This window comes from Aegilops tauschii, chromosome 2, assembly GCF_002575655.3.
Source record: "Aegilops tauschii subsp. strangulata cultivar AL8/78 chromosome 2, Aet v6.0, whole genome shotgun sequence".
In the NCBI taxonomy this organism is placed as follows: Eukaryota; Viridiplantae; Streptophyta; class Magnoliopsida; order Poales; family Poaceae; genus Aegilops; species Aegilops tauschii.
The window spans coordinates 619,212,225-619,235,380 of NC_053036.3; the positions used below are offsets into that span (position 1 = coordinate 619,212,225).

General features: G+C 46.7%; 5 protein-coding genes across 5 annotated transcripts; 2 read left to right on the forward strand and 3 right to left on the reverse strand.

Moving 5' to 3' along the window:
* Nucleotides 1–467: 467 nt before the first annotated feature.
* On the forward strand, nt 468–1,032 carry LOC109771608 (uncharacterized). Its single transcript, XM_020330306.4, has one exon. The coding sequence runs from the start codon at nt 624–626 to the stop codon at nt 894–896; it is 273 nt and encodes a 90-aa protein (XP_020185895.1). The 5' UTR covers nt 468–623; the 3' UTR covers nt 897–1,032.
* Nucleotides 1,033–3,638: 2,606 nt separating this feature from the next.
* Nucleotides 3,639–4,211, forward strand: LOC109771609 (uncharacterized). Its single transcript, XM_020330307.2, has one exon. The coding sequence runs from the start codon at nt 3,707–3,709 to the stop codon at nt 3,980–3,982; it is 276 nt and encodes a 91-aa protein (XP_020185896.1). The 5' UTR covers nt 3,639–3,706; the 3' UTR covers nt 3,983–4,211.
* A 2,448-nt stretch (nt 4,212–6,659) lies between these two features.
* LOC109771589 (G-type lectin S-receptor-like serine/threonine-protein kinase At4g27290) lies at nt 6,660–11,348 on the reverse strand. The gene is made up of 7 exons (XM_020330285.4): nt 9,960–11,348; nt 9,296–9,406; nt 9,065–9,189; nt 8,716–8,932; nt 7,526–7,763; nt 7,311–7,443; nt 6,660–7,163 (listed from the first exon to the last, which is right to left on the reverse strand). Exons 1-7 carry the CDS (start codon nt 11,302–11,304, stop codon nt 6,804–6,806), a joined length of 2,529 nt encoding a protein of 842 aa, XP_020185874.1. The 5' UTR covers nt 11,305–11,348; the 3' UTR covers nt 6,660–6,803.
* Nucleotides 11,349–15,600: 4,252 nt separating this feature from the next.
* LOC109771612 (uncharacterized) lies at nt 15,601–16,189 on the reverse strand. Its single transcript, XM_020330309.4, has one exon. The coding sequence runs from the start codon at nt 16,185–16,187 to the stop codon at nt 15,810–15,812; it is 378 nt and encodes a 125-aa protein (XP_020185898.2). The 5' UTR covers nt 16,188–16,189; the 3' UTR covers nt 15,601–15,809.
* Nucleotides 16,190–17,337: 1,148 nt separating this feature from the next.
* Nucleotides 17,338–22,566, reverse strand: LOC109771590 (diacylglycerol kinase 1). The gene is made up of 13 exons (XM_020330286.3): nt 22,189–22,566; nt 20,713–20,947; nt 20,462–20,584; nt 20,244–20,372; nt 19,820–19,905; nt 19,499–19,622; nt 19,303–19,351; nt 19,004–19,086; nt 18,797–18,864; nt 18,502–18,579; nt 18,159–18,246; nt 17,945–18,061; nt 17,338–17,844 (listed from the first exon to the last, which is right to left on the reverse strand). The coding sequence occupies exons 2-13, from the start codon at nt 20,944–20,946 to the stop codon at nt 17,515–17,517; spliced, it is 1,509 nt and encodes a 502-aa protein (XP_020185875.1). The 5' UTR covers nt 20,947; nt 22,189–22,566; the 3' UTR covers nt 17,338–17,514.
* Nucleotides 22,567–23,156: the final 590 nt, after the last annotated feature.

The following is a 23,156-nucleotide window of genomic DNA, read 5'->3' on the forward strand; positions in this document are numbered from 1 at the left end:
TACACCAAAAAGATTATATAAATATGCCAGCCTCTTGTTAGATATTCTACATAATTTGAAAGTAATAAGAGTATTATTAGAAATTTTGTTGGTCTTTTTTCCTTGAGTAAGTAATACTTACATAGAAATTACGGTCTTGCACACAATTTTGAACTGTCAACACATGTTATATTTGACAACAGAGGGTGTATTACTAGTTTTACTCGGTAAAGCTGGACACCTTCGTCGTCCACTGCTGGTATCTCAACTCTGTCCGGTCCGAGTGGACAAAACCAGCCGCTCGGCGGTAAGAAAACAAAGACGGCACGAGGTAGGCAGCCACCTGCAACGGGACATCGACAGCGAGAGGTACGGCGCAAGCAAGCAAAGGTGTGTCCAAAAGCACCCGGTATCCTGGAAAACCAGCACCGGCGGCCGGCTGTTTTGCTCCGGCTCTCCCGTATATAATCCCGGGCCACTCTCGCTCTTCCTCCCATCAACACAAACAGGCATCAGTTGAGGCAGTCGAGCAAGAAAAACAAGCATCAGCACACTTTCTTCACCACCGCAGCTCCGCAAGTTCAGTAGCTCTATAGACACGGAGATCACAATTCAGTATCTTCTCTCCAGCAACTTAGGAGGAGATGGCTGCTCCGGCGAAGGCTTCGTGGATGGTGGCGATGAGCGTCGGCGCCGTGGAGGCGCTCAAGGACCAGGCGGGGCTCTGCCGCTGGAACTATGCGCTCAGCTCCATCCATCGGGCCGCCAAGGCAAAGGCCAACGTCCGCGGCGGCGTCTCGCAAGGCAAGAAGCAGCTTCCGGCCTTTGCGGCGGCCGTGGCGGAGAGGCGGCGAGCAGAGAAGGCCGAGGAGGGGCTGAGGACGGTCATGTACCTCAGCTGCTGGGGCCCAAACTAGGAGTACTAGTAGCTAGAGGTGTTGTGTTCGTCGGAGCAAAGTAAGCAACCATGGCTGATTGCCCTTTCCCCACGATTGTAAGATACCATAATGATTATGATGATGATGAAAATTTTGGCCTCAGTTTATGACTCTACATCACCCTACCTTGCCCTTGTGCTTCTGTGACTACTTTCCGAAAGGCCGAAGGCCAATCTTTATCAAAAGAGGCAGAAAAATGTTGAGAGTTGCACAGGCAGAGCAACTCCGCAAAGCTGAGAAGCATGCCGAAAGGATGGAACAGGGGGAGACAGAAAGGGAGTTGAATTTCAGCGATACACCCGGCTGCCCTCCAACCAAGTTCTTCTTCTCTGATTATATATTTTGATGATGACTGACCTGCTAGATGTGCTTTGTGTGGCTCGAGCCGGCCGCCTGTGCATGCGAGGCGAACCTGTTCTGAATTTATTTGCTCTGCAATCTGCTCAACGGACAAAATAACAAGTTAAACTAAAAGCATGACCAGAGTGATGTTGTTGATACGACAACGTTAATAAGTTAAGTAAACGAGTTAACTGGTAATCAGAGTGATGACCGAGTGAGAACTACCAAATTCGTTGATCAGAAAGAGGTATTACAAAAACACCCTCAAAGGAGGAATGCACCGCATAAAGACGAGTGCTAAAAAAGAAAAAAAGAAAAATAGGACTGCTCGGTTTATTGAGGAAAACCGGGCAAAAACCAAGCAACACCTAGTTATACTAGGTCTAAAGCATCACAACACATACAAAAGCGCCGGAAAGCCAAAACCCCACAACACACCCGGGCGGGCACTCGAGCGCCTTCGCCGCTACCAAAGTGCACACCGACAACCGTCATCTTGTACCGGGCTGCCACGAGGATATCTGCAAACATCGAGGACACCAAAGAGGAACGATATGTATGCCGCTCCGATCCCACGAGGCAAGTAGACATAGCTCGCCTGGCGCAACTTGCATGTGAAGGTTGCTCTTAATGCTCTCACCGTCGACCGAACGACCAGCCGCAAACGGATGCACCACCAAAAGCTCCAAGCTCACCGAAACGCTGCCCGCTCCAGATCCACCACACCACCACTGACCAAGTGCTCCTCACACCAGAATTTGAATCCAAGGCAATGCTTCCAACAAAGTAATGACACCACTGGCGCCACCATTACACACGGTTTTCACCGGGAGACAAGAACATAGAGCAAGGAGAGGTGTCGGATCCCCTCGATGGCGCCTCCAACAAGGAAAATCACACCCAAAGGCATCATTCGCCATCAGCACAAACCGTAGTCGAGCATGACTTTCGTCAGGGAACCGGGCACCTATGCTGGGACGACGTCTCCAACACACCACCACCAGACCGGAGCAGCAGATGCTACTTGCTGCACCGCACAAAACTAGCCAGAGCACCGCCGGCAGCGCAAGCCCAGAGCATCCCGAAGGCACTGCCCAGACCACGCTACCCCAGACCACCATCCCGACAAGGAGCCACCACGCAATCCGCTTGCAAACAGTCGCCGGCCGAGCCACCTCCGGGCCTCCGGCCGCCATAGCGCCAGATCCGGCCGCTCCCAGCCAAAGGCCGCCAGCCGAGGGAGCCCGCGTCCCCCAGCGGCAACCCACAACGGCGACGTGCGTGCTCGCGCCGCTCCTGGGCCTCCACGTTGCGGTGACCGCGCCCAACGGCTCCCACACGCAACCAAGCGCGCGTGCTCACTAGCTGCTGGACGGGCGCGCGGCCAGGCACCTCCACTGCGTCGTCATGGATGTGCATCGCGCGGATCCGGCGCGCGGACCGCAGATCCAGAGCTCGTGGATCTCCTCTACACGTCCTCCAGCGGCTCCTCTCGACGCGCCACACCAACAAGGGGAAGTGCCCTGCCGCCGCCTTCCTCGAGGCCGGCCAGGCTTCGCCGGCGGGCACCCTCTGGCGGCAGCAAGACGGGTGGGGGAAGGGGAGAACACTGGCGGCGCTAGGGTTTGTGCCCCCCGTGTCGCCAGAGCGAGGCGACGCGGGGGCCGGGGAGGGTTCTACTTTTTGCGCCGCGTAGAATTAGAATACACCCGCGATGCTACTGCGTGAGCAGACGCTGACACGAAGCAGAGAGCAGCGGCAATGCTACATCAACGGACTCTTACGGGCGTTTTACAGGGAGAATTTGAGTTGGCGGGGTGTGATTGGACAAAGGGAGAGGGCGGGGCCGGCAGTGTCCGGCCGATATCGTGGAAACCATGGCCACCGGCCTCCGGTTTCCCCTGCGTGTCCGCGTCTCCCCAAGAGCATGTGGCAAAAATGGTACTTAACCGGCCTCCGGTAGTCTAATCACTTTCCGATCCCAAAAGGGGGAGAAGATTTGCCGGACGCTGCGTGCCTCGAATCAACACTACGTTGGCAGATTTGCATGATGGACAGATCTTTATCTCCCCGGCCATGTGCTAAAAGCAACAAAATTCATGGGCCATCATGAAGCCTCATCTGATGTGAGTAGCACAGTGTGAGCAGCACACAACTTGTGGCACAAGCGGGGCGCCGCATCGCCCGACCTCGGCGTCGGACAACAACCTGAAGCGACAAGGCCGCCGGCACTGCACCCGGTTTCCGCCCACGAGTCCACAAACCATGCGCGCGCCCTTACGTACTACGAGGCAGCGACGGCGGGCACGTACGGTTCACATGCCGACAGCGGCACCTCCTATAAAAAGCACCGCCATTTCGCAGGCAGCTGAGCACACTTGCACGCACAGCATCGAACGAAGCACTCAGTTGAGCACCTCGATATCTGCAATCCTAAAGTTGGTCAGATGGCGAGCGGCGGCGGGAAGGTGACGGCCTCGTCGTGGGCGGCGGCGATGAGCGTGGGCGCGGGCACGGTGGAGGCGCTCAAGGAGCGGCACGCCGGGCTGTGCCGCTGGAACTACCACGCGCTCCCGTGCGTCCTGCAGCACGCCGGGAACGGCAAGACCATGGCGGCGCCCGCTGCCGGCGGGGCGGCGGCGAGGAGGAGGAAGGCGAGGCAGGAGCAGGAGGAGGAGCTCCGGACTGTCATGTACCTCAGTAACTGGGGACCAAACAACTAGCTAGCTGATTTGTCATCAGTCCTCTCTTCTTCCTAGATAGCTAAAACGGTGCACTGGCTGCACCAGTTCGTTTGGCTGGATCTGGATGTGAATTGTGAACACAGCATTATGCTCCTTGTCGAGCTTGCGTAAAACACGGTGCGCTGCAGTACATGCCTCCATCCGGGAGAAATTCAGTACATATACGGTCGTCCGAATTTACAGGTGCCTTCGTATGGCCCATCCTTTTGTTGTTGTTGAAATGTTCGTCCGGTTCATCCTTGTTACTATTTCGTTCTGCGGTCCAAAGGGAAAACGAAAACTGTCCGTTCTGCTATCGATCGAAAACGACAGTCCGAATTTTGCAAACCATACGAATGTCCACATCTATGCCGCACACTAGATTCCCGTTACCTGTGTGCTCCACAAGCGAAACAAAAACCGATGATGCCCCATGGACGGCCAATACCGCACGCCGGAAGAGAAAAACACCGGCATGCCGACGATGCGACGAAGAACCAATCGGTTCATCAGGCTCAGTAATCTGATGGTTTTGGAGCCCAACCGTACTACACGGCACTAGTCACCACGGTCCACGGCATGTGCCGCCCTCTGCTCCCATATAAACCCCAACCTGCAGTAGCCGACCACCATCACCACCGTGGTTCAGAAGCGGCAATCCATTTCCTCTGACGTTTTCCTCAAACAACCGATGAGCCTGAGGCACGCGAGCAGGGTGCTGCTGAGGGCGGCGCAGGCCGTCGTGAGGGCGAGGCTGCAGCCGCCGGCGGCGGCCAAGCCGGCTGCTGCTGGCGCTCTGAAGCCGCCGGTGTCGGGAGCCGCTCACCCGCCGCAGCAGCAGGCCAGGCGGCTCTCCGGCGGCCTGGCCGACGCGTCGACGCAGAGGGCCAAGACGATCAGGAGGAGGGCCGAGAAGTCCGAGAACGTGATGCACCTCGTGTGCTGGGGACCCAGCTAGCCCCTGCTGGCTGTTCGTTCGTTCTCGAGTATCCAAGGCACGGTGATCGGAGCATACGAGTGGGTGGCTGGATGTGCTCTCCGTCTCCCCGTGTATGCATGTAAAACGTAGAGGAGATGTAAAATTAGGACGGTAATGCATCACTGATGCACACTTGTTCTCTTTCCCTTTCGGTAAATTAATCTTGCCCGTGATTCGCTTATGGTCAAACATGCTAATTGTAATGGTTGACTGTTCGGGTGAAGGAGAAGAAACAGAGGATTCTGAATACTTTGTGTCAGTGAAACGAGCCAAACTGAAATGATAGGAGAAAACATTCATGAGACCTGACAACTTTGTGAACATAAGAGGGGTAACGAAGCAACCAAAACGACAAGCTACATCTTCACATGCATTCAGCAAACGCTTTATGTGCACTTATACAGCACGAACCATATCATGAAATCCACAAACACCAATCTATTCGACATTCACAATAATAGTATACTTGCAAGAACAACTCACGACAATATTAATTCCACCACATAATCATCAATATACGAAATAACTCATGTGTCATGCTTTCAACAAAACCACACAAAACTTGAGCAAGATAGGCCAATAGAAGGCAATCACAGGAGCAACAACCAATATGATAAGAAAAACACCAAATCAAGGGGATACACAAGGATTTACATGAAACCCCCTTGCAGCGAAAAACCACGGGCAAGAGCAAACAGTCTTTAACTACATAGATGAATAAAGCGCAAGGTTTTCCTTTTTTGAAAATGAGGAATGCCCTCGGCCTCTGCATCAATAGATGAATAAAGTGCAAGGTGGAAGCCAACAATTAAGGGAGGCTCCAAATCCCAAATTTTAATACTCTGATTTGGGTGAATTTGTATATCAAATAGTCTCACTCTTCTGCTTACCCTAAAAATCTTAATAGAACAAAAGAGCTCAACTCTCTTTCCGTTCTTGAGCTTGGGAAGATGCCTATGTAAATAGCTTTGCAGGAAGACCCCTCAGCTTGCTAACTATGTCAAACAACCCTTATTTCAGTCTACAACATCCGTAAGCATTGTTTTGCATGTCAGGGTGCCCAAAATGACTTCCGAATGGTGAAATAAGATATGTATGCTATCACATCCGCCGTCCACAAGACTATTAATTGTGGTTTGCCACAATGTTATTTCTAATTAAATCTTTCCACACAACCTCCCCGTTAAGTAGCTTAAAAGCCAATTGATCAAGAGACAATGGTCTTTTATAGTTAAAATCTTGAACACTCAATCTCCCGTTCTCTCTTGGGTTGCAGAGAATGCCCAATTTGACTACTTGTACTTCGGTTTCAAACTATCATTTTGTAAGATATATTTTGATTCCGAATAAATACCCAGAGAAAGGGGAATGGTGGGCCTACAAAAAGGAGGAGGGAGTGATGGGCAACCTTAGTCTATATATTGCTCTGAGCTGCCAAGTACCAGTCTCGCAACAATACTATCGTTAAAGGATCGGTTTTCCTAAGAGCATGGATCGTTCACGAGCCGAATTCGCTCTCTTGCAATGCGTTTGAATCACGAACTAGAGTCGGACTCATTCACTGCTGATTTTTTTAGGATTGTTCTAACCTCTTACAAACTTCCACCGCCACTTCAAAGAATGACAACAAAAACATAGGCATTTTGGTGAGCACCATCCACCCAGACGAGGATAGATGTTTACCTTCCAACAACTCAGTTTCTTCTCAAGTCTTACCTCCATATATGTTGAATCGCTATTCCGCATCTTTCTACAATGAATCAAGGTACCAATATATGCAAAAGGAAAAGGTACCAACATCACAACCAAAAGGCTGTGTGTAAATGATTCCTATGTACGAACTTAATTAGATTGGTTGCTAGCTAGACAACAATAGCTGGATCGACTTGATGGCGATCTCATTTCAATTGTAGTGGGGTTCAAGTGATCAGTCTCAAGTTCAAGGGACGGATTCAAAGGCATGGCTATTCCGCTATCTAGTACCGATCTTCTGGGCCAATCAATTTGAGATGTTGCGCTCGTAAACATGGCCACAACTTCAGACATGGCTGGCCTATCATCTGGCATTTCCTGGACGCAGAGGAGCCCGATCTGGATACAACGTTTTAGCCCGGGCAGTATCTCAGGCTCGGACTTGGGGAGCGGCACAATTGTCGTGTCGAGAAGTTCAATGATCCTATTCTGCTCCCACAGTTCCCAGGCCTACCAAAAAGAATTGTCAAGTTCCATCAGAGTATGTACATCTCAATCAAGAAATAAAACAAATGTAGAGCTTTGCAACACCAATGTCAATATGAACTGTGCATGCACATGCAAAGAAACATGAATTTATAATTTATTTGGACTTACTTGGGAAAGAAGCCTTTGCAAGCTACCATTCCTTTGCCCGCTAAGAGTCTCTAGAAGAATAACTCCAAAGCTATAAACGTCGCATTTCAGCGTCATCTCCCCTCCCCGCACATACTCCGGAGCTGCGTATCCCCTTCATGGAACGCAGCAGTGTTAGGTATGTCGGATCCGGAACATTTTTGTGTGGTGAATATACATATGTCTTTAATACTTACGGCGAAATGACAATTGTTTGATCAGGCCCAGTCTGATTATCGGCAAACAGTTTGGCGGTGCCAAAGTCAGCGATTTTTGGCTTCCACTCGTCATCAAGAAGAATGTTCCCGGGTTTAAGGTCACGGTGGATCACACTCTCGCCTGATCCTGCGTGGAGGTATGCAACACCATGCGCGATCTCGCGTAGTAATTCTAACCTTCTTGCCCAGTCCAGTGAAGCACGAAGATTAGGTGTGCCTGTCCAGTCAAATATAGATCAATTAGATACCTAAATCTACTATATAGAAATTATGGTTCGAAAACAAAATGCCTATGTTACTTCAAAATTTAACATCCAAATTATTAGCGGACTCTCTAAAAGCTGCTTATAAACACTATCAAGTCTCAAACAAAATATGCTCTAAGAGGTTTCTAGAATGAAAACTTCACTCTTGATTCAAAAAAAAAGGAACTTGAAAGAAGGAAAAACATGCAGATTGTATGTGAGGTACACCCTTTGGTCCTTTTTATTTCGCGTATTAGACTTGTGCCAAGTCAAGCTTTACAAAGTTTGACCAAATACATACTGAAAATACCAATATATACAATACCAAATATATATTCCATGAAACTTCATTTGGTAATGAATCTAAAAATATTCATTTGGCATTGTGAATGTTGATACATTTTTTTATATAATTTGGTCAAAGTAGAGATGCTTTAACTTTGGTCAAAATTTATGCAGACTAAAAATGACGGGAGGGAGTATATACAGCGTTTTCTTACAAAACATATGATGATGTATGACTAATAATAACCTATTTATAATATAATATAATATATAATAAAAATATATAATATAATATATATAATATGTGCTCATACTGCTAATAATAATAATTCTTTTGTTACCAAAGTTGCACATATAAACCACGCAAATCTATATGTATGATTTTTTAGATTTGAAAAACCTTCTACACACGATTTTGTCCTGCACAGAAAATGTTAAGGTTGCCAAGCTAATGATTAGGGCGAAAAGCTGGAATTTTTTGGGGAACTTGGACTTAGGAGATCATGCATGTGCGTGAGAAATTAGCGAAACACGAGGACCTAGCACGCAATATATATATGTATGATCTTGTTTGGAACACAAGGATTCGACATTTAACTTTTCGCAAGAACTTCAGAAATTCCAATAAGAAGGGAGTACCAAATATGTAGATGTTCAAACTCTTGTTCTGCATGTATTCGTATACGAGTATCCGCTCCTTGCCTTCATCACAGTAAGCGAGAAGACGAACAAGACTGCCATGCCGGAGCCCAACCATCACTTCCACTTCTCTCGCGAAATCATTCTTGCCTTTTGTTGTCAGTGCCGTTTGTTTAAGCCTCTTGACAGCAATAGTTCTTCCTTCAGGAAGCTGCCCCTGGTGATTTTAGAATTTGATATGTCAGAAATTAGATTTGCCAATGGCTGCTTTTCTATATGCCAATGCCTTAAACAATGAGATGTTTTCCCATGAAGGATAACACGCACACACACACACACATTGACGAACCTTGTAAACAACGCTAAATCCACCCTGCCCGATGATGTTACTTTTAGAGAAATTCCCAGTGACATCCTTTATAATTGCTAGACTAACTGAAGGAACCGCCATGGTAGGATTTTGAGGAATAGCACCTGCAAAACGAGCTTGCGTACTTTACAACATTGCATTTACCATGCATTTCCATTTTTTTCATTCATGCAAATAACAACAAGATTGAGCTATAAGAGCATAATTTACCTATTATTCGGTTTTTCCTTCTCCACCAAATCATAAAGACGAGCAGAAGAATAGTAACAGCAGAAGGTAGAGTTGTGGCAACAAGTAGTGTAGGAAACCTTTTACGGCCACCTGTTTTTGGAGAAAAAAGATCAAAAATAAATTGAACATACATACTTAGAATCATTTAAATTTTATTTTTGCAGGTATCATTTTTTTAGTGTATTATCACAATTTATGTCATCTAATCATTGTTCCCCATCCAGAAACCTTGAAGTCTTGTACCCACACATGTCTTCACTTGCAAAATGTTGTAAAACAATATGAACTCTCTTAAATTTTGGAGAGAACAAAAAATCACATCTCATCGATTTTAACTCCAAATAAATGTGACCGGCTGGTTTCAAAATTTTGTAGAACTAAGATCAAATTTATACTAAGTTTTATGCTTTAAATTGCTTGAATTCATACTTTCTATTTTAATTTCAATTTATGATAATTTTGAAATCCTTAACAAATTCAGCTTTTCCACTGAATAATTTACTCTCCATAAAGCGGACCATAAGAATTAGTGTAACTTATAATTTGAAATTCTGAAATTGTATCTACAATACAAGGATTAGGACTGAAGTTAAACATTTGGGGCGAAAATGTAGTGTCCACCCATAATCTGTACTGTACATACCCATTTCTGATTTTGACAGCCTCAGGTAGAGATTCTGCCCTCTGTCGACGAGACGTAGATCAACAATGGCATCGGCCCACCTGACGCACCCGGTGCCATCGCCGCCTCCTCGAATATCGGCGGCGGCGTAGGCCAAGCACGAGCAGTCGGCGAGGCACCTCGCCCTGCACTCCTCCAGCGTGACGCCCATGTCCACCGACGCATTCTGCGTGTCGGGAAGCTTCATCCCTGGCACCACCTTGAACCCGTCCGTCGTCGTCCCGCCGGCACAGTCCAGCGCCACGTCTCGTCGGCACCCATCGGAGTTATCCTTCACCACCAGAGCCGACGTGTTCGCGGCGCTGAACCCGTCGACACAGCCGCAGAACCCCGACGACGCCGCCTCGGGGTCGCAGAGGCCGAACGGGCCGCACTTCCCGTACTCGTCGCACGGGTCCCTCGGCCCCTGGAATATGCGGTTCCACTCCCGGCTGCTCGCGTCCCACTCCAGCCGCTCCGCCTTGCCGGTGTAGTTCACCACGACGCGGGTCAGCGGCGCGCCGGGCGCGGCGGTGTACCCGTAGGTGATCTCCCACGGGCTCGTCGTCACCAGGAGCGGGTACTTGCCCGCGTACGCACGCGCCTCCGGGACGCCGTTGAAGTAGATCCCGTTCCATGGGCCAGTGCGGTACGTCTTGACGTCGCGGTACCACAGGATGATCTCCGGTAACCCGGTGGTTTGCAGCGTGCGGCGGTAGTCTCCTGGCGACGGGTCGTCGGCGGAGCGCCACGACGTGAGCTGCCACTCGCCTCCGGTCCAGAGGTTCTTGCCCAGCTTCATGCCGGGCAGCAAGGTGTCCGACGGCTGATCGAACGACTGCCACAGGGAGGTGCTGCTGCTGCCGTTGCGCACGACCAGGTTGCCGGAGTCGAGAAGCTGAACCGCCGCGGCGGAGGCGGGCAGGAAGTTCGAAGACCACGCCGTCCGTGTCTGGCGTGAGCCGTCAAGCAGGACGAGGCTGCCGACGTCGTTGAGCAGCAGCGTGCCGGACTTGTCAAGGAGCGGCTGGTCGCGGTTGGCGACCCAGCAGACGGTGGCGTTGGACACGGAGAACCATATGCCGAGGTACCTCTTGGTGGACGCCCCGGGAGAGAAGAACCCGAGGGTGAAGGAGCCGCCGGATGAGACGAGCGTGTCGCCATCGGTGAGCTTCTGGCCCCTCTCGAGCTTGTCAGTGACGCCGGCGGCGATCGAAAGGAGGAAGAAGCCGATCAAGAGCAGCCGCAGTAGGAGACGTGCCGGCTGTTGGCTGGTAGCTCTCATGGCGGATGGATGCAGGATGCCTCTTTCCACAGCACAGCTCATGCATGGACCGTGGGATTGGGATGTATACGGCCGAATTCTGCGACCTTTTCAAAGCTAGATTAGACTGGTCATGTAATTAAGTTGTTACCTCTCTTGGACCGATATCAAAACATTTAAGTACTTGTTAATTTGGTTAGTAGTGTGCTACGTACTTGATAGAGATGGGACTAAAAATGTTCTGTTTTCGTTTTCGAGATTGAAATTCAAACATTTCGGTTTCGCCGTTCAGGAGCAGCCAATTTTTCAAGGAAGTTGCAATCATCAGTTGATTTTTTTCAGTGGCAGATGTGACGCGTGTGGAGGGGATAACAGAGCAATCACAGTCATTGCAGAGCTCTTGCTCGTCGGAATAGTACAAGCTATAGTGTGGTTCTAGATGAATTCATTAGACTGGATCAAATTGCCACCCGTAGCCGCCATCTGATATGCCTACTGCTCTAGTAAGCAGAATAAATGCAGAGCATGGCATCGATCGCTACGTGCACGTGCTCCGTCCCTTCGAAAATACAAGGTGTACTGAACTTTTGACAAGTCAAACTTCTCTTTATTTGATCAAGTTTATACAGAAAAATATTGATATCTACAATACCAAATCGGTATTATTATATTCATTAGGAAAATATTTTCATACTTTATTTAGTTGGTAATGTAGATGTTGCTATTTTTCTATAAATTTGGCCAAACATAGAAGTATTTGACTTCAGAAAAATAGTAATGTGCCTTATATCTTCGAATGGAGGGGGTAACTCAAAGTCTTAAACGACCCTCGATCAAATCTTCGAAGAGATCATGTTACCGCGGTGTCATAGACTAATTCATTTTGGAAGTGTCCTTGTCGGTCTACACACACAAAACATGTTAACGAAAATCATGGTTGAAGAGATCAGATGTCTGCTCTGCTTAGTAGCCTTGGAAATTGAAGGTTCTCCCGCGTCAAAGAAGTCACATGATATCCGTCATCGATTTTACCTTGAAAAAGATCAGAGTGACTTGTGTTGCTCCACATTTACTTGGTTAGAATTCTTAAACATTATTATGTTTGTCTTTTAGTGTATATTTCTCATAATAGCTTTAAGATGTTGGTGAATATTAGCAGAGAGCTACTATTGAGATTCACGTGGTACAAGTGTGAGCAAAGGGTTAATCTTATCCCGTTATCTCATGTAACGGGGGTAACATTGGTCGTAGATGTTAACCAAGAGTCGTGTTTATAGTCAATCAAAGACAATGGTGTCATGACGGGTTTTGTCTCGTGGTTAAACTTGATTATCCCCCTCATGGTAGCTACGGCTAAGTTTATATAATCTCATGCAGTGTTGGCACAACATGTCCAAACCATCACGTAGCTTCATGTAATACAAGGCCTCAGATAGTTGACTATATTATTGAGTGCACGATTTATTTGCGGCGTAGAATTATTAGTATTCCCGACTTACACACCGAGGTGCGTTAAAATAAATATTATTTGTACTAAACTTTGTTACTTCCTTATATTTAATACTTTTACTTAATTAAAATGTTAGTTAATATATTTTACTATATAGATAACCAAGTTAATCACATAAAAACATGTATGCATATACATAATCATGTTCTTTATATAGTTTGTAATGTTTGTTATTAAAATATATATGCTTGCAGTGTGCTAAATTTAAATTATATTTCTAACAAAAATTACATGCATTTTCTTCTTTTCTCACAATGTCCTTTGAAGGATCTTCAAGTTAAATCCCTTGAATACGGGGAGGTGGAACATAAGAGAATACTCTCTCCATCCCATAATATAAGAACATTTTTCAAGCCAACTTAGCTTCAAAAACATTTTTATATTATGGAACGGATGGAGTATAATGCTTCCACTGATTACTATCTGTAACATATGCAAGCTTTTTGTGTGTGTGTGCGCGCGCGCACACATATGTATAAATAATTAAATATTCTTTGATATCTTAACATAGATCTCTAAAGTGTATGTCCTAGTGAATATCTTGAAAGCAGTTTCTAGCGTATGGTTGTATCATCGAATAGGACCATTCAAAACTGGCAGAGGCATTAGGTGAGAAACATTTTCGCGACCATGCACCTATAATTTTGAACCCCACTTGATACTTGTGAGGAGAGAGAATGAAATAATTAGCTCTATCTCTCCTAATCCCCATTGACCTCTTGTTCAATGTGGCTACAAAGGCGAGGAGGAGCGGAGGCATGAAAAGGAATTGTGAATATGATGTCTTGCAAGTGCATATGACTAGTTATAGCCAGTTTACAAAGTAAGATTACTTAATCCACTACGAGCTGGAGAATTGGTCATTTGTCTATTGTATGTTGAGGTCAAATAGCATGGTGTTTACACTCCTTTATCCGTGAGCACCTTGGGAGGATATTAACATGGATTTTCTGCTTGGGTTGCCAAGAACTAAGACGAAAAGGAGTCTATGTATGTGGTTGGTGATAGATTTTCTAGGATGGCACATTGCATTCCTTTTCATAAGAGCAATATTGATTCACAAATGTGCTATTTAGGAATATTGTGAGACTCCTTGAAGTAACTAAGACCATCATCATCTCTGACGGTGGCGTCAAGTTCATAAGCTAATTTTACTATACATTTTTGGTCAACTTGGGAATGAAGCTTCTCTTCTCCACAATTTGCTACCCATAAAGTGGTGGTGAAATGGAGCTCGTGAACTGAACTTTGTCAACTATACTTTGAGAGCATTGATAAAAAAGAACTTGAATATGTGGGAAGATTGTCTACCTCATGTTCAATTCGCCTACAATCATGCAATTCATTCAATGGAAAGCAAGAGGCCATTTGAGATGAAGTATGGCTTAAATCCCCCACACTCGACTTGATCTTCTACCACAACCGCACCAATAACGAACCAACATGGATGTCAGCAACAGAAGTTTTGTCTCTCCTTATTTTGCATCGATCGTGAGTTGGTGACAGAGTAGGCCTACTACCCATCACACATCAGAAGCTCAGACGGGAGAAGTAGCGACGAGGCCCTGGCTTCGTGTCAAGTTCAGCTAAAAACAGAGCACGGCCCTCTCGAAAAAAAAGGTTTGAGCGTGGCTACATGACAAATCCAGTTCCTCTAAGCCATCAGGTAAGATGTGTACACGCATGAGAAAATCGGGACGAGTAGATCAACACAGAAAGAACTAGTAACAGTTGTAGTGTACGCATGTGCCATTCACATACGCATATTTCTTTTTTAAATCGACGTCTTTTTACGGTATGCCATTCACATATGCTACTTTGCTTTCGCCCTGTACACACAGATATGCACAGATTTCATACTTAACCACGCAGGTAACCACCTCACACGAGTTAGAGCATCTCAAAATCTGTGTTTTTATTTCCGCGGTGCCAAAATAAGTCCGGTAAAAGTGGTCAAACCCATAAACTTTTTTCAGGCCCCTAAGAATTCATTCCCATGACCTTTTTATTTGCAGATTTGAAGGCAAAACATAAGGAGGACTGAAAACCGGTCAACACTATGCAACAAGGAAATTACCGGATAGTTCCACGGTTTAAGAGAAGCTCTTAAGATAGACACACCGCCGCGCGGGGGGGGGGGGGGGGGGGGGGGGGGGTGTTAAATCAGGAAGGGGGAGATTAATTGGTTGGAAAGATCCGTAAAATTATGTAAACGTCTGTTGTCTGTTTGTGTAGGTTTACAACCTCCGTGATCTTGTACCATACTCTCATTTTTCCTCCTAAAGATCGCATATAAAATGTTCATATACTTCACTCTTTGTCCATGTACACACAGATCACGGAGGATGAGAGCAATGGCATTGTGTTGTGTGGACGCGGTGGGGAAGTGTACACACAGATCACTAGAGTCCACGGCTTCGCCATAAAAAAGGATGCTGCCAGGGCGGCTGGGGTGGCTGACCAGCGGGCCTGCCCAGTCGTGTGAATTAAATGGGATCGGTAGGAGGTATTTGGACGGTCGACACGCGGGCCTAAGACGGAAGACGAGAGGACACGTGCGCGTCTGTTCGGTGCCCGTCTGACTGCAAAGCCGGATCAAATTTGCACTGAAATGGATAAAGCCGGAAAACATACATATTTACGGATAAGGTGACGCATTGGACCGTGTCTTGTGTTTGTTTGGGCCAAAACAGACACACGACTCGGGGTGGTTGGAGTTGGCGTAACACGCATGACACACACAGCAAAAACAGAGCCTTGCTGCTACTACATGACAGGTTCAGTCAGTAGCCTGCAGGTGAAGATGTATGTACACGCAAGAACAAATCAGTAGATCAACACGGCAAGAATCAGTGTAACCCTATGCCATTTTATAGTATTTCTTCTTCGAGATCGATTTTTTTTACAGTACACTTTACATTACGCACAGATTTGCAGAAACTTACAAGGGTTACTTGGCCACACGGCACGTGAACCATGAGCACGCACACTGCTAATTATATATTTTTTGGCGAGTCGCTGCTAATTACTATAATCAGTAGTACTAATCCATGCGGTGCTAGGCGTTGGGGCCCCACATGGAGAGGAACATGACGGTGCGGAGCGACTCCTCCTGGGCCGCCGCCCGCCTCCGCTGCTCCTCGGCCGCCTTCCTGGCCAGCGGCGCCTTCGCCCGCGCCGACTCCGCCGGCGCCCTGCCGGCCCTGGCCATGGACTGCTGCTGCGCCTGCGCCCTGTCGGCCTTGCCGGCGGACCTGCCGACGGCGTCCCGCACGGCCTGCGCCGCCCTCGCGCCCACCCGGCTCATCATGTACCTCACGCTCATCCACCGATCGCTTTCTCCTCTTGCTTTGGCTTGGTTTGGTTGTGGTTTCGACGTGGATGGAAATGGGGCGCGCCGGCGTTTATATAACGCGGTTAGCGTGTTGGCGTGCATAACGCGGGCTCGGTTCCTGCGGGCACGGCGCACGGTTTTGGTGGTGTTCTCTGGGAAACGGGGGGCGTGCCGCTGACGGAGGGGGGTCTGGAAGATGCCTTTGCCTTGTCACCGCTCACCAAGTCCTTATCCTAGCACCACTGCTGCTACACGATTTCGACGTCATCCATTGCGCGTTTTTGTCAGTCGAGGCTTCAACGAGATGGCGCAATGGTCGCTTCCAATCTCAGACGAGTGGTAGGAAGACGATGATGGGAGCCGGAAGCTTGGTGGACAATGCACAGGGTAGGACCCGGGAAGTGATTCTTAGGTGGATAGATTAGTTGTGTTCTAGATGCTTCACTTCGTACAGATCGAGGTTGCGTTGTGGATGGGCTGCTAGCCCAGTGGCGTCTCACAGCCGGACGCGTTTTGAGTGTCGGCTGGAACTTTGTTGTCTCATATTTTCCTTTTTAACTAAAAAAAGCAATGCGAACTAATATGTGGTTGGATGGTTAGAGGGACAGTGGTATCCCCGGCCCACCAACGTTCAAGTCCTAGTGCTCGCATTATTTCTAGATTTATTTCAGGATTTCCGGCAATGCGCTTTCGGTGGGAGATGTTCCCGTCGACGACGAGGCGCCTACGGTGACTTCGTAAATCTCAAGATGATATGTCGTCTCAGTATTTCGAAGGTCTCATAGAGGTGAGTGTATGCGCGTGTATGAGCGCTTGTGTCTGTATTAATGTTAAAAAAAAAGACTAAAAAAAGCAATAAGGGCATCTCCCCTCTATTTTAACCAGTTTTTCTTTTAAAGGTTGCGTTTTGGAACTGCGGTGAATTGTGGGCCTCTTTGACAAGAGTCTCAAAACGCCGCAAACAAATTTTGTTCCGTTGCTTCAGCAACAAAGAATTAATTCTTGCAAGAGATTTGAGCCGACAGATTTTTTTTAATTAAATATACAAAAAGAACTCTTTGCAGAAAAATTATAGAGTGCTAAAAAATTTCTTGCGGATTTACAACTACAGACTGCCCCGCAAAAGAAAAGAAAAAACATTAAAACAACTGCAGACTGAACCTGACTGCCTAAGCAGTGTAATCTGAATTGCCGCACCTCGTCACAGTGCAGCTGAATAGACGATTCAGACTTGAGAGGTACCACTATACGCTTCCAACAAAAGAACACTTGCCATTTTTGCGGTTAGTCAATATTGCCGGTATACACAAGGCTACTATTTAAGCTCCGAAATTAACACCATAACAAAGGGGAATAATCACTGCCAGCAGTAGCGAGCATTCTGAAATCTCAACCATATCAACAAGTCGCGGGAACCTCGACTAATCACTCAGCTAAGATGCGCAATGTCGACCTCATCAGGTAACTTGAAGGTGTCCGCAGCGCCAAACTTCTTCCTTCCCTCCTTCCACTCGTCTTCATCCTCCAGGCTGTCGCTGTCGTCGTTCTCATGCCCGTGGCTTGACGGGGTCAGGGGTTCCTCGACGCTCTTCGACTTGCAGTGGCCGTTGGCGAGCATGGTGACCTGACGGAGATGGGAGATCTCGACGACGACAGTCTCGTCGTTGCTGGGGAGTGGCTGCTTCCATGGCTCACCGTCGACCCTCATGAACGTGTGGTCTGCTGCTCCTTTGTGGAACTCGAACCGGATCCTATGAGCCTGGACAGTGAAATTGCCATTGATGTCAGACAGTCAGTCAGTCAGTCAGCGACCATGAATCTGCAGTGTACCGAGTGGTGAAAGAACCGAGGTATTTCACCTGCGCTAGACGAGTTCCGTGTCCATTAGGGGCCAGCAAAACGAGACCATGCCAGGCATCACGGAAGCCGACAACCTCAATGAGTCCATCATCAACATAAGGTGCAGTCAGGTCCCTCTGCATATATTGCCAGGTAAGCTTGTTAATTTCTGCAGAAGCAAGTCATTAAATATGACAACGAACAAGGCGACTCTGTGCAAGAAGGGGATCTTACGTCTTGTTTCTTCCTCGTCCCAGGGGTTCCCCAGGGATTGAATCCTCCCGAGAAACTTGGCAAATTGAGGCAGATAATCGATCGAATACTGAAACAAGAGAAAGTTTGTTGATATTATTTTTTGTCACTGGCTGTAATCCAATTCTTACAAATAATGATAACCAGAATTTCAAGTATTGCCACCTCAACAAGAAGAAATTAGCAGGTGGCAAATTGATTGCAAGCGCAGACATTTAAGATGTACAAAATGAAAATTGCCTGACTCTACACAAATACTGCTGAAATTGCCTGACTGTGCACAAATACTGCTGATACTGCCAAAAGGCAATAAGAATTTATTTACCTGCTGGGGATTTTAAGCTCTTCCCATTTGCCACCAGGTCTTTTCATGATCTTCACCTTTGCAAGTTGCGAAATGTTCCTGAAAATGCGAGCTCGAGATGTCATATACATGTCTGAGGTCAAGGTATATAAGAACTCTTAGCTGATGGCGAGGTTATTAGGGTTCTACCTACAGATCTAAATTGATAGATACTGTACTTTGATGGCTTAATAACACATCAAAATGCTAATAATTGGAAAACAAAGATAATATAAGCAAGATCAGAAGCACAATGGCTGCATTAGTGATAAATTACCTTGAAGAGGAATGGGTTAGAGAAGGAGCAAACCATCCTTGTTTAAGTCCAAGCTTAGCATATGTACCCTGCATACACAAATGCATTGCAAGATTCATCATACATCCATACATCACGCAGGCGGGCTAGCAATTCTGATGTCTGAATTACCAACCAAAGGAAAGGATAAAAGAAAATTGTTTCCCGCACAAACACACCAAAAAATACCTGATTCGATAGCTGGTTTTTGAACTTCTCTGGATTTTTCTTCCTTTCAGAGTGGAACCCATACGACACTTGAGCATCCATTCCTGTAGTGTATAAAGTCATGGTCATGTTCATAATTTCTTGCATGGTTCAAAATCAGGACACATGTACATATTTAATAGAAAATGTATCCCATAATTGGACACTGAGACATGTACTATGGTAGTTACAAATATAGTTGTGAAAAATGTTTATCATCTGAAATGGTACGCAGCCTTTGTCTGAAATATAAGCTAAGCAGTAAGCAGAGCAACTCTTACCCATACTAAAGTAATTCCAAAATCCTCCACGGAATGTGTGGTAACCCTCCTGAACAAAGACATAATTGGTTAATAAACTCATGACATTTCGACTTTTCAGTGTATAAATGGCATTTATAAGTGATAGTCCATTGGTACAATTATATTAGTAATCGAAGGATTAACAATAAATGGTAGCAGCAGAAATATGTCCTACCACATTGAGCTCATCAGAGCCAGTTACACGGTGGAACGCGTGCAGTGAATGAGGCAGCTCTAAGGGAGCAATAGGATCACATGGACCTTCCTGTGGAACTCGCATCCTCATGATGATATGCCAACTGAAACAGTAAAGTGCATCTAGATTGAGTTTTTCTGTCATAAGCAGAACAGAGAACATGTTTCTCATGCATTAAACTGACTGGGACAACAACTGGAATAGAGAAATAGTATGTGAAATAACCGTTGGTGCCAAGATGTGCACGGTAATCAGAATGATAGTTTCTTTCCAGAAGCACAATTATAGGTGAGACAATACCTATCAATGCTCATTTCTCTTGCTTCTTTCACTAGCCCAAGGAAGGATTTCACTGCCTCTTGGTCAGTAGCTGGGTTCTTCTTTCCCTGCAGTTCAAGTTAAAATGAATATCAAAAACTTAATTCCTTGGTGAACTGAGGAAGCAAGGTAGAGAAAATTCAGGCCTTGCACTGTACACAGACCAGGTAAAAATAACATGTCAAAGGAAACTGACAACCGTGTTACGTTAAAACGAAAAGTTGCATTCCTCATGGAACAGCCAAACAAGAAAATTAACTTGTGGTACTGGTATGTTCTTTTGTTTGTCGGGAACACATGAATGTTCCAGTAACAGCAAACATGAAGTGCATAAAGAGACGTATTCATCACACATTAAGAGAGTATGTGCTTGTAAGTCATAACAAAAATTAGGCACTAGCATTACCCATCCAAATGAAAAAGGAAGGTTGTTTCCGGTTCCCAGAGGCACAGTAGCGACAGGGGGTGAGTGTGTAAGCTTAAGATCACTAACTACTCCAAGCAGCCAACTTGCCGTGCCATCACCACCAGCAACCTGTTTGAAAGTTCCTTGGTTAAAAAAAAGAAACAGAAAGGCAAAAGGACATTCTTTTGCACTTAAGATTATAAAGGTAGGACGCTCACAATTAGTCTCAGGCTCTTCTCTATTTGAATAGCAAGAAGGTCACCGTTGGACTTGAGCCTTTGGAAGTTGGCATACAACCTGTGCAGCACCTTGTCAGGGGACTCTTCAGAGAGATCAAAAACCTGTGAAAAGGTGAATGATGTAAATCACCCCAGCAATCAAACAAGATTTAAATAGCTACTGTGGACCAATAGATCAATGGAATGCACTGTTTCAGCATCACAGCTTGTGCAACTGCTAGGCCGGGTACCTGTGCTTCATTGAGAACTTCCCGGTATGATTTGATCAAACCACTTCCAAGTTGGCCACCGCTTCTAGAGTTGATGAAGACTACCACGGGACAAGATGGTGCATTATCAACGATGACCCGTTCAGAGTCCGGCTTTAGTATGTAGTCTGGAATGCGGTAGTCCGACAGCGGCCCGCATGACTTGCTGCCAGAACCGTTAGAACCAATTGCACATCCGTCCATCCTGCAGTCCATCCTGCACATCATGGTAGACAATTTTAGTTTACACACCTTACCAAGACTCTTGGACCAGCAGTCTACCACTCGTTCTACAAGTGTGAGTGGGGGAAGTTGAAAATTTAAAGTGGTGGTTTAAAAGTATCTTTTAGAACCAAGTACCATAGCCATCCCCATTATTGAACTACAACACCTAAGTCATTCTCCAATAAAAGCATGCTGGAAGCAGTTCATTGAGATTCTTGATGCAAAGTCAATAAGTATAATTGCCTGAAAAGAAATATTTCTATCTAGACTGGAAATGAACGAAACAGAGTTCATATCGCATTACCAACCACAAATTGTGGGCACATTTGACAGAAAAAATCATCTCAATACCATGTTGAAACTGGAAAATCATTCAAAGCGAGGATGACATGGGGGCCTGGTGCCACATGAAAATGACACCTTGCATGGTATTTTTCCGACTAGGTGATTTTTACAATAATAGCAAGCAATATTGGCGAAAGAACTTCATATGCATATCCCATGACTGCACAAAATTCCCGTTACCATTGCTTACAGTTCACCAATTCACCATCTTTTCTGAAATTAACACTGTGCAGCACTATGCCAGCACAGTGCAGCAGTACACCAAGTAACAAGAAACATGAAGCATGATAAAGTATGGCAGATACGGCGCGCACGCACAAGAAGCGAGTGCAGAACTTGGAAACAACTAAACAAGGGGCCCTGCTTTCCCCCAACGATATTATACTGCTCCCGAAAAGAAAAATGATATTCTTATAGCAGTACTACATAAGAAGAATCGGAAGTGAATTGCGCTGCGACGATGCTACCAGTTCATCTTCTTTGGGAAAACAATGCCACCGCAGGCACACAGCCGTCCCCAGTTTCTTCGACGAACCATCGACGCTAACCGCAGAAAGAACCAGGCACGCCATGTACCGTGTAGGAAAGAAAAGGCCCGGCGACTGAAACCCCTGCGCCAGAGGAAGAACCAGATCCCCAACCCTCGGCAACACGGCAACACCCATCGGGAATCAGGTCACCACACATGTAGTAACAGCCGCGCGTGGATCTAGAGGGGGAGAGACAGATGCGGCCAGCACCGACAGTAGAGAACGTGGATCGAATTCCGGTAACCGGAATGCGGGGGAAAACAAACGACCCAAGAAAAGAAAAGAAAAGAAAATATCTTCAGCCGAAAGATCCCCTCGCAAGATTCAGACCGGTGGGTGGCCGGCCGTGGATCTTTACCTGGACTGCCCGGCGGGTTCGGAGAGGTCGGGGGAGGCTCAGCGCGTCCGGCGGATTCGGTGGATGGACTGGCCGGAGACCGGGGAGGGAGGAGTTGGGGGAGATTCTTGGTGGGAGCGGGGTACTAATAGGGGAGGGGGGCTAGTGGATTCGGGGCTGGGCTTTCCTTCCCCGGATGGTGGTGGTGGCGGGCGCCGAGAGGGCGAGGACGCCGAGGAAAGAGCAGACGAAAGCGACCCCCGGCCCTGGCCTGCGGTTCATTCATGGAGCGGGGAGGCGGGCGTCAGCAGTTTGTCCAAGTCCGCAACGTCCCACTGGCGCCCGCGGTGGCAGCGGCGTGACCCCCTGCGCTTCCGACTTTTCCTTTTGTTTTGTTTTGTTTTCTTTCATTTCCTTACTTATATTTATTAGGCTGAGTAAACCATATGAAAGTAATTATTACTAGAAGGAAAAGAACATAAAAGGTATATATAGCCATAGGAAATAGTACTAGTAAGGGTAGTTTTTTTTCTTTTTGATTGAGTCACATTAAATGTCGTTCTCTGTTTTGGTAATACTTTTTGACCCTGATGAGTGTCACACATGCGGCACGAATACATAGCAACTCGAAAGTTTTTTCATGGCAAGTTTAGTGACGCGAGGATGGCAAGTTTCGTTGTCAAACATGGCAACTTTATTTTCGGATGATAGGTTTCAGCGTGCCTTTTCTTTTCGGATGGCAACTTTAGTTGTGAAAAACGTCAAGGCGGGACTGCTTCCTGCAACACGTGTGGCACCTTTCACTTGGTACTTTTTTTGGCAAATGTATAAAAGTCATGTCTCTCTGTGTGTGTCATTTTCTAGGGTGTTCTTTGGAATGATAGTCAACTTGACACACTTGGGTCAGCTGCGGATATGACCCGCCGCCGATCACGTACTCACAAATACGATCCAAATGTGCATTTTCGGAATTCCATGACCCACTTAGC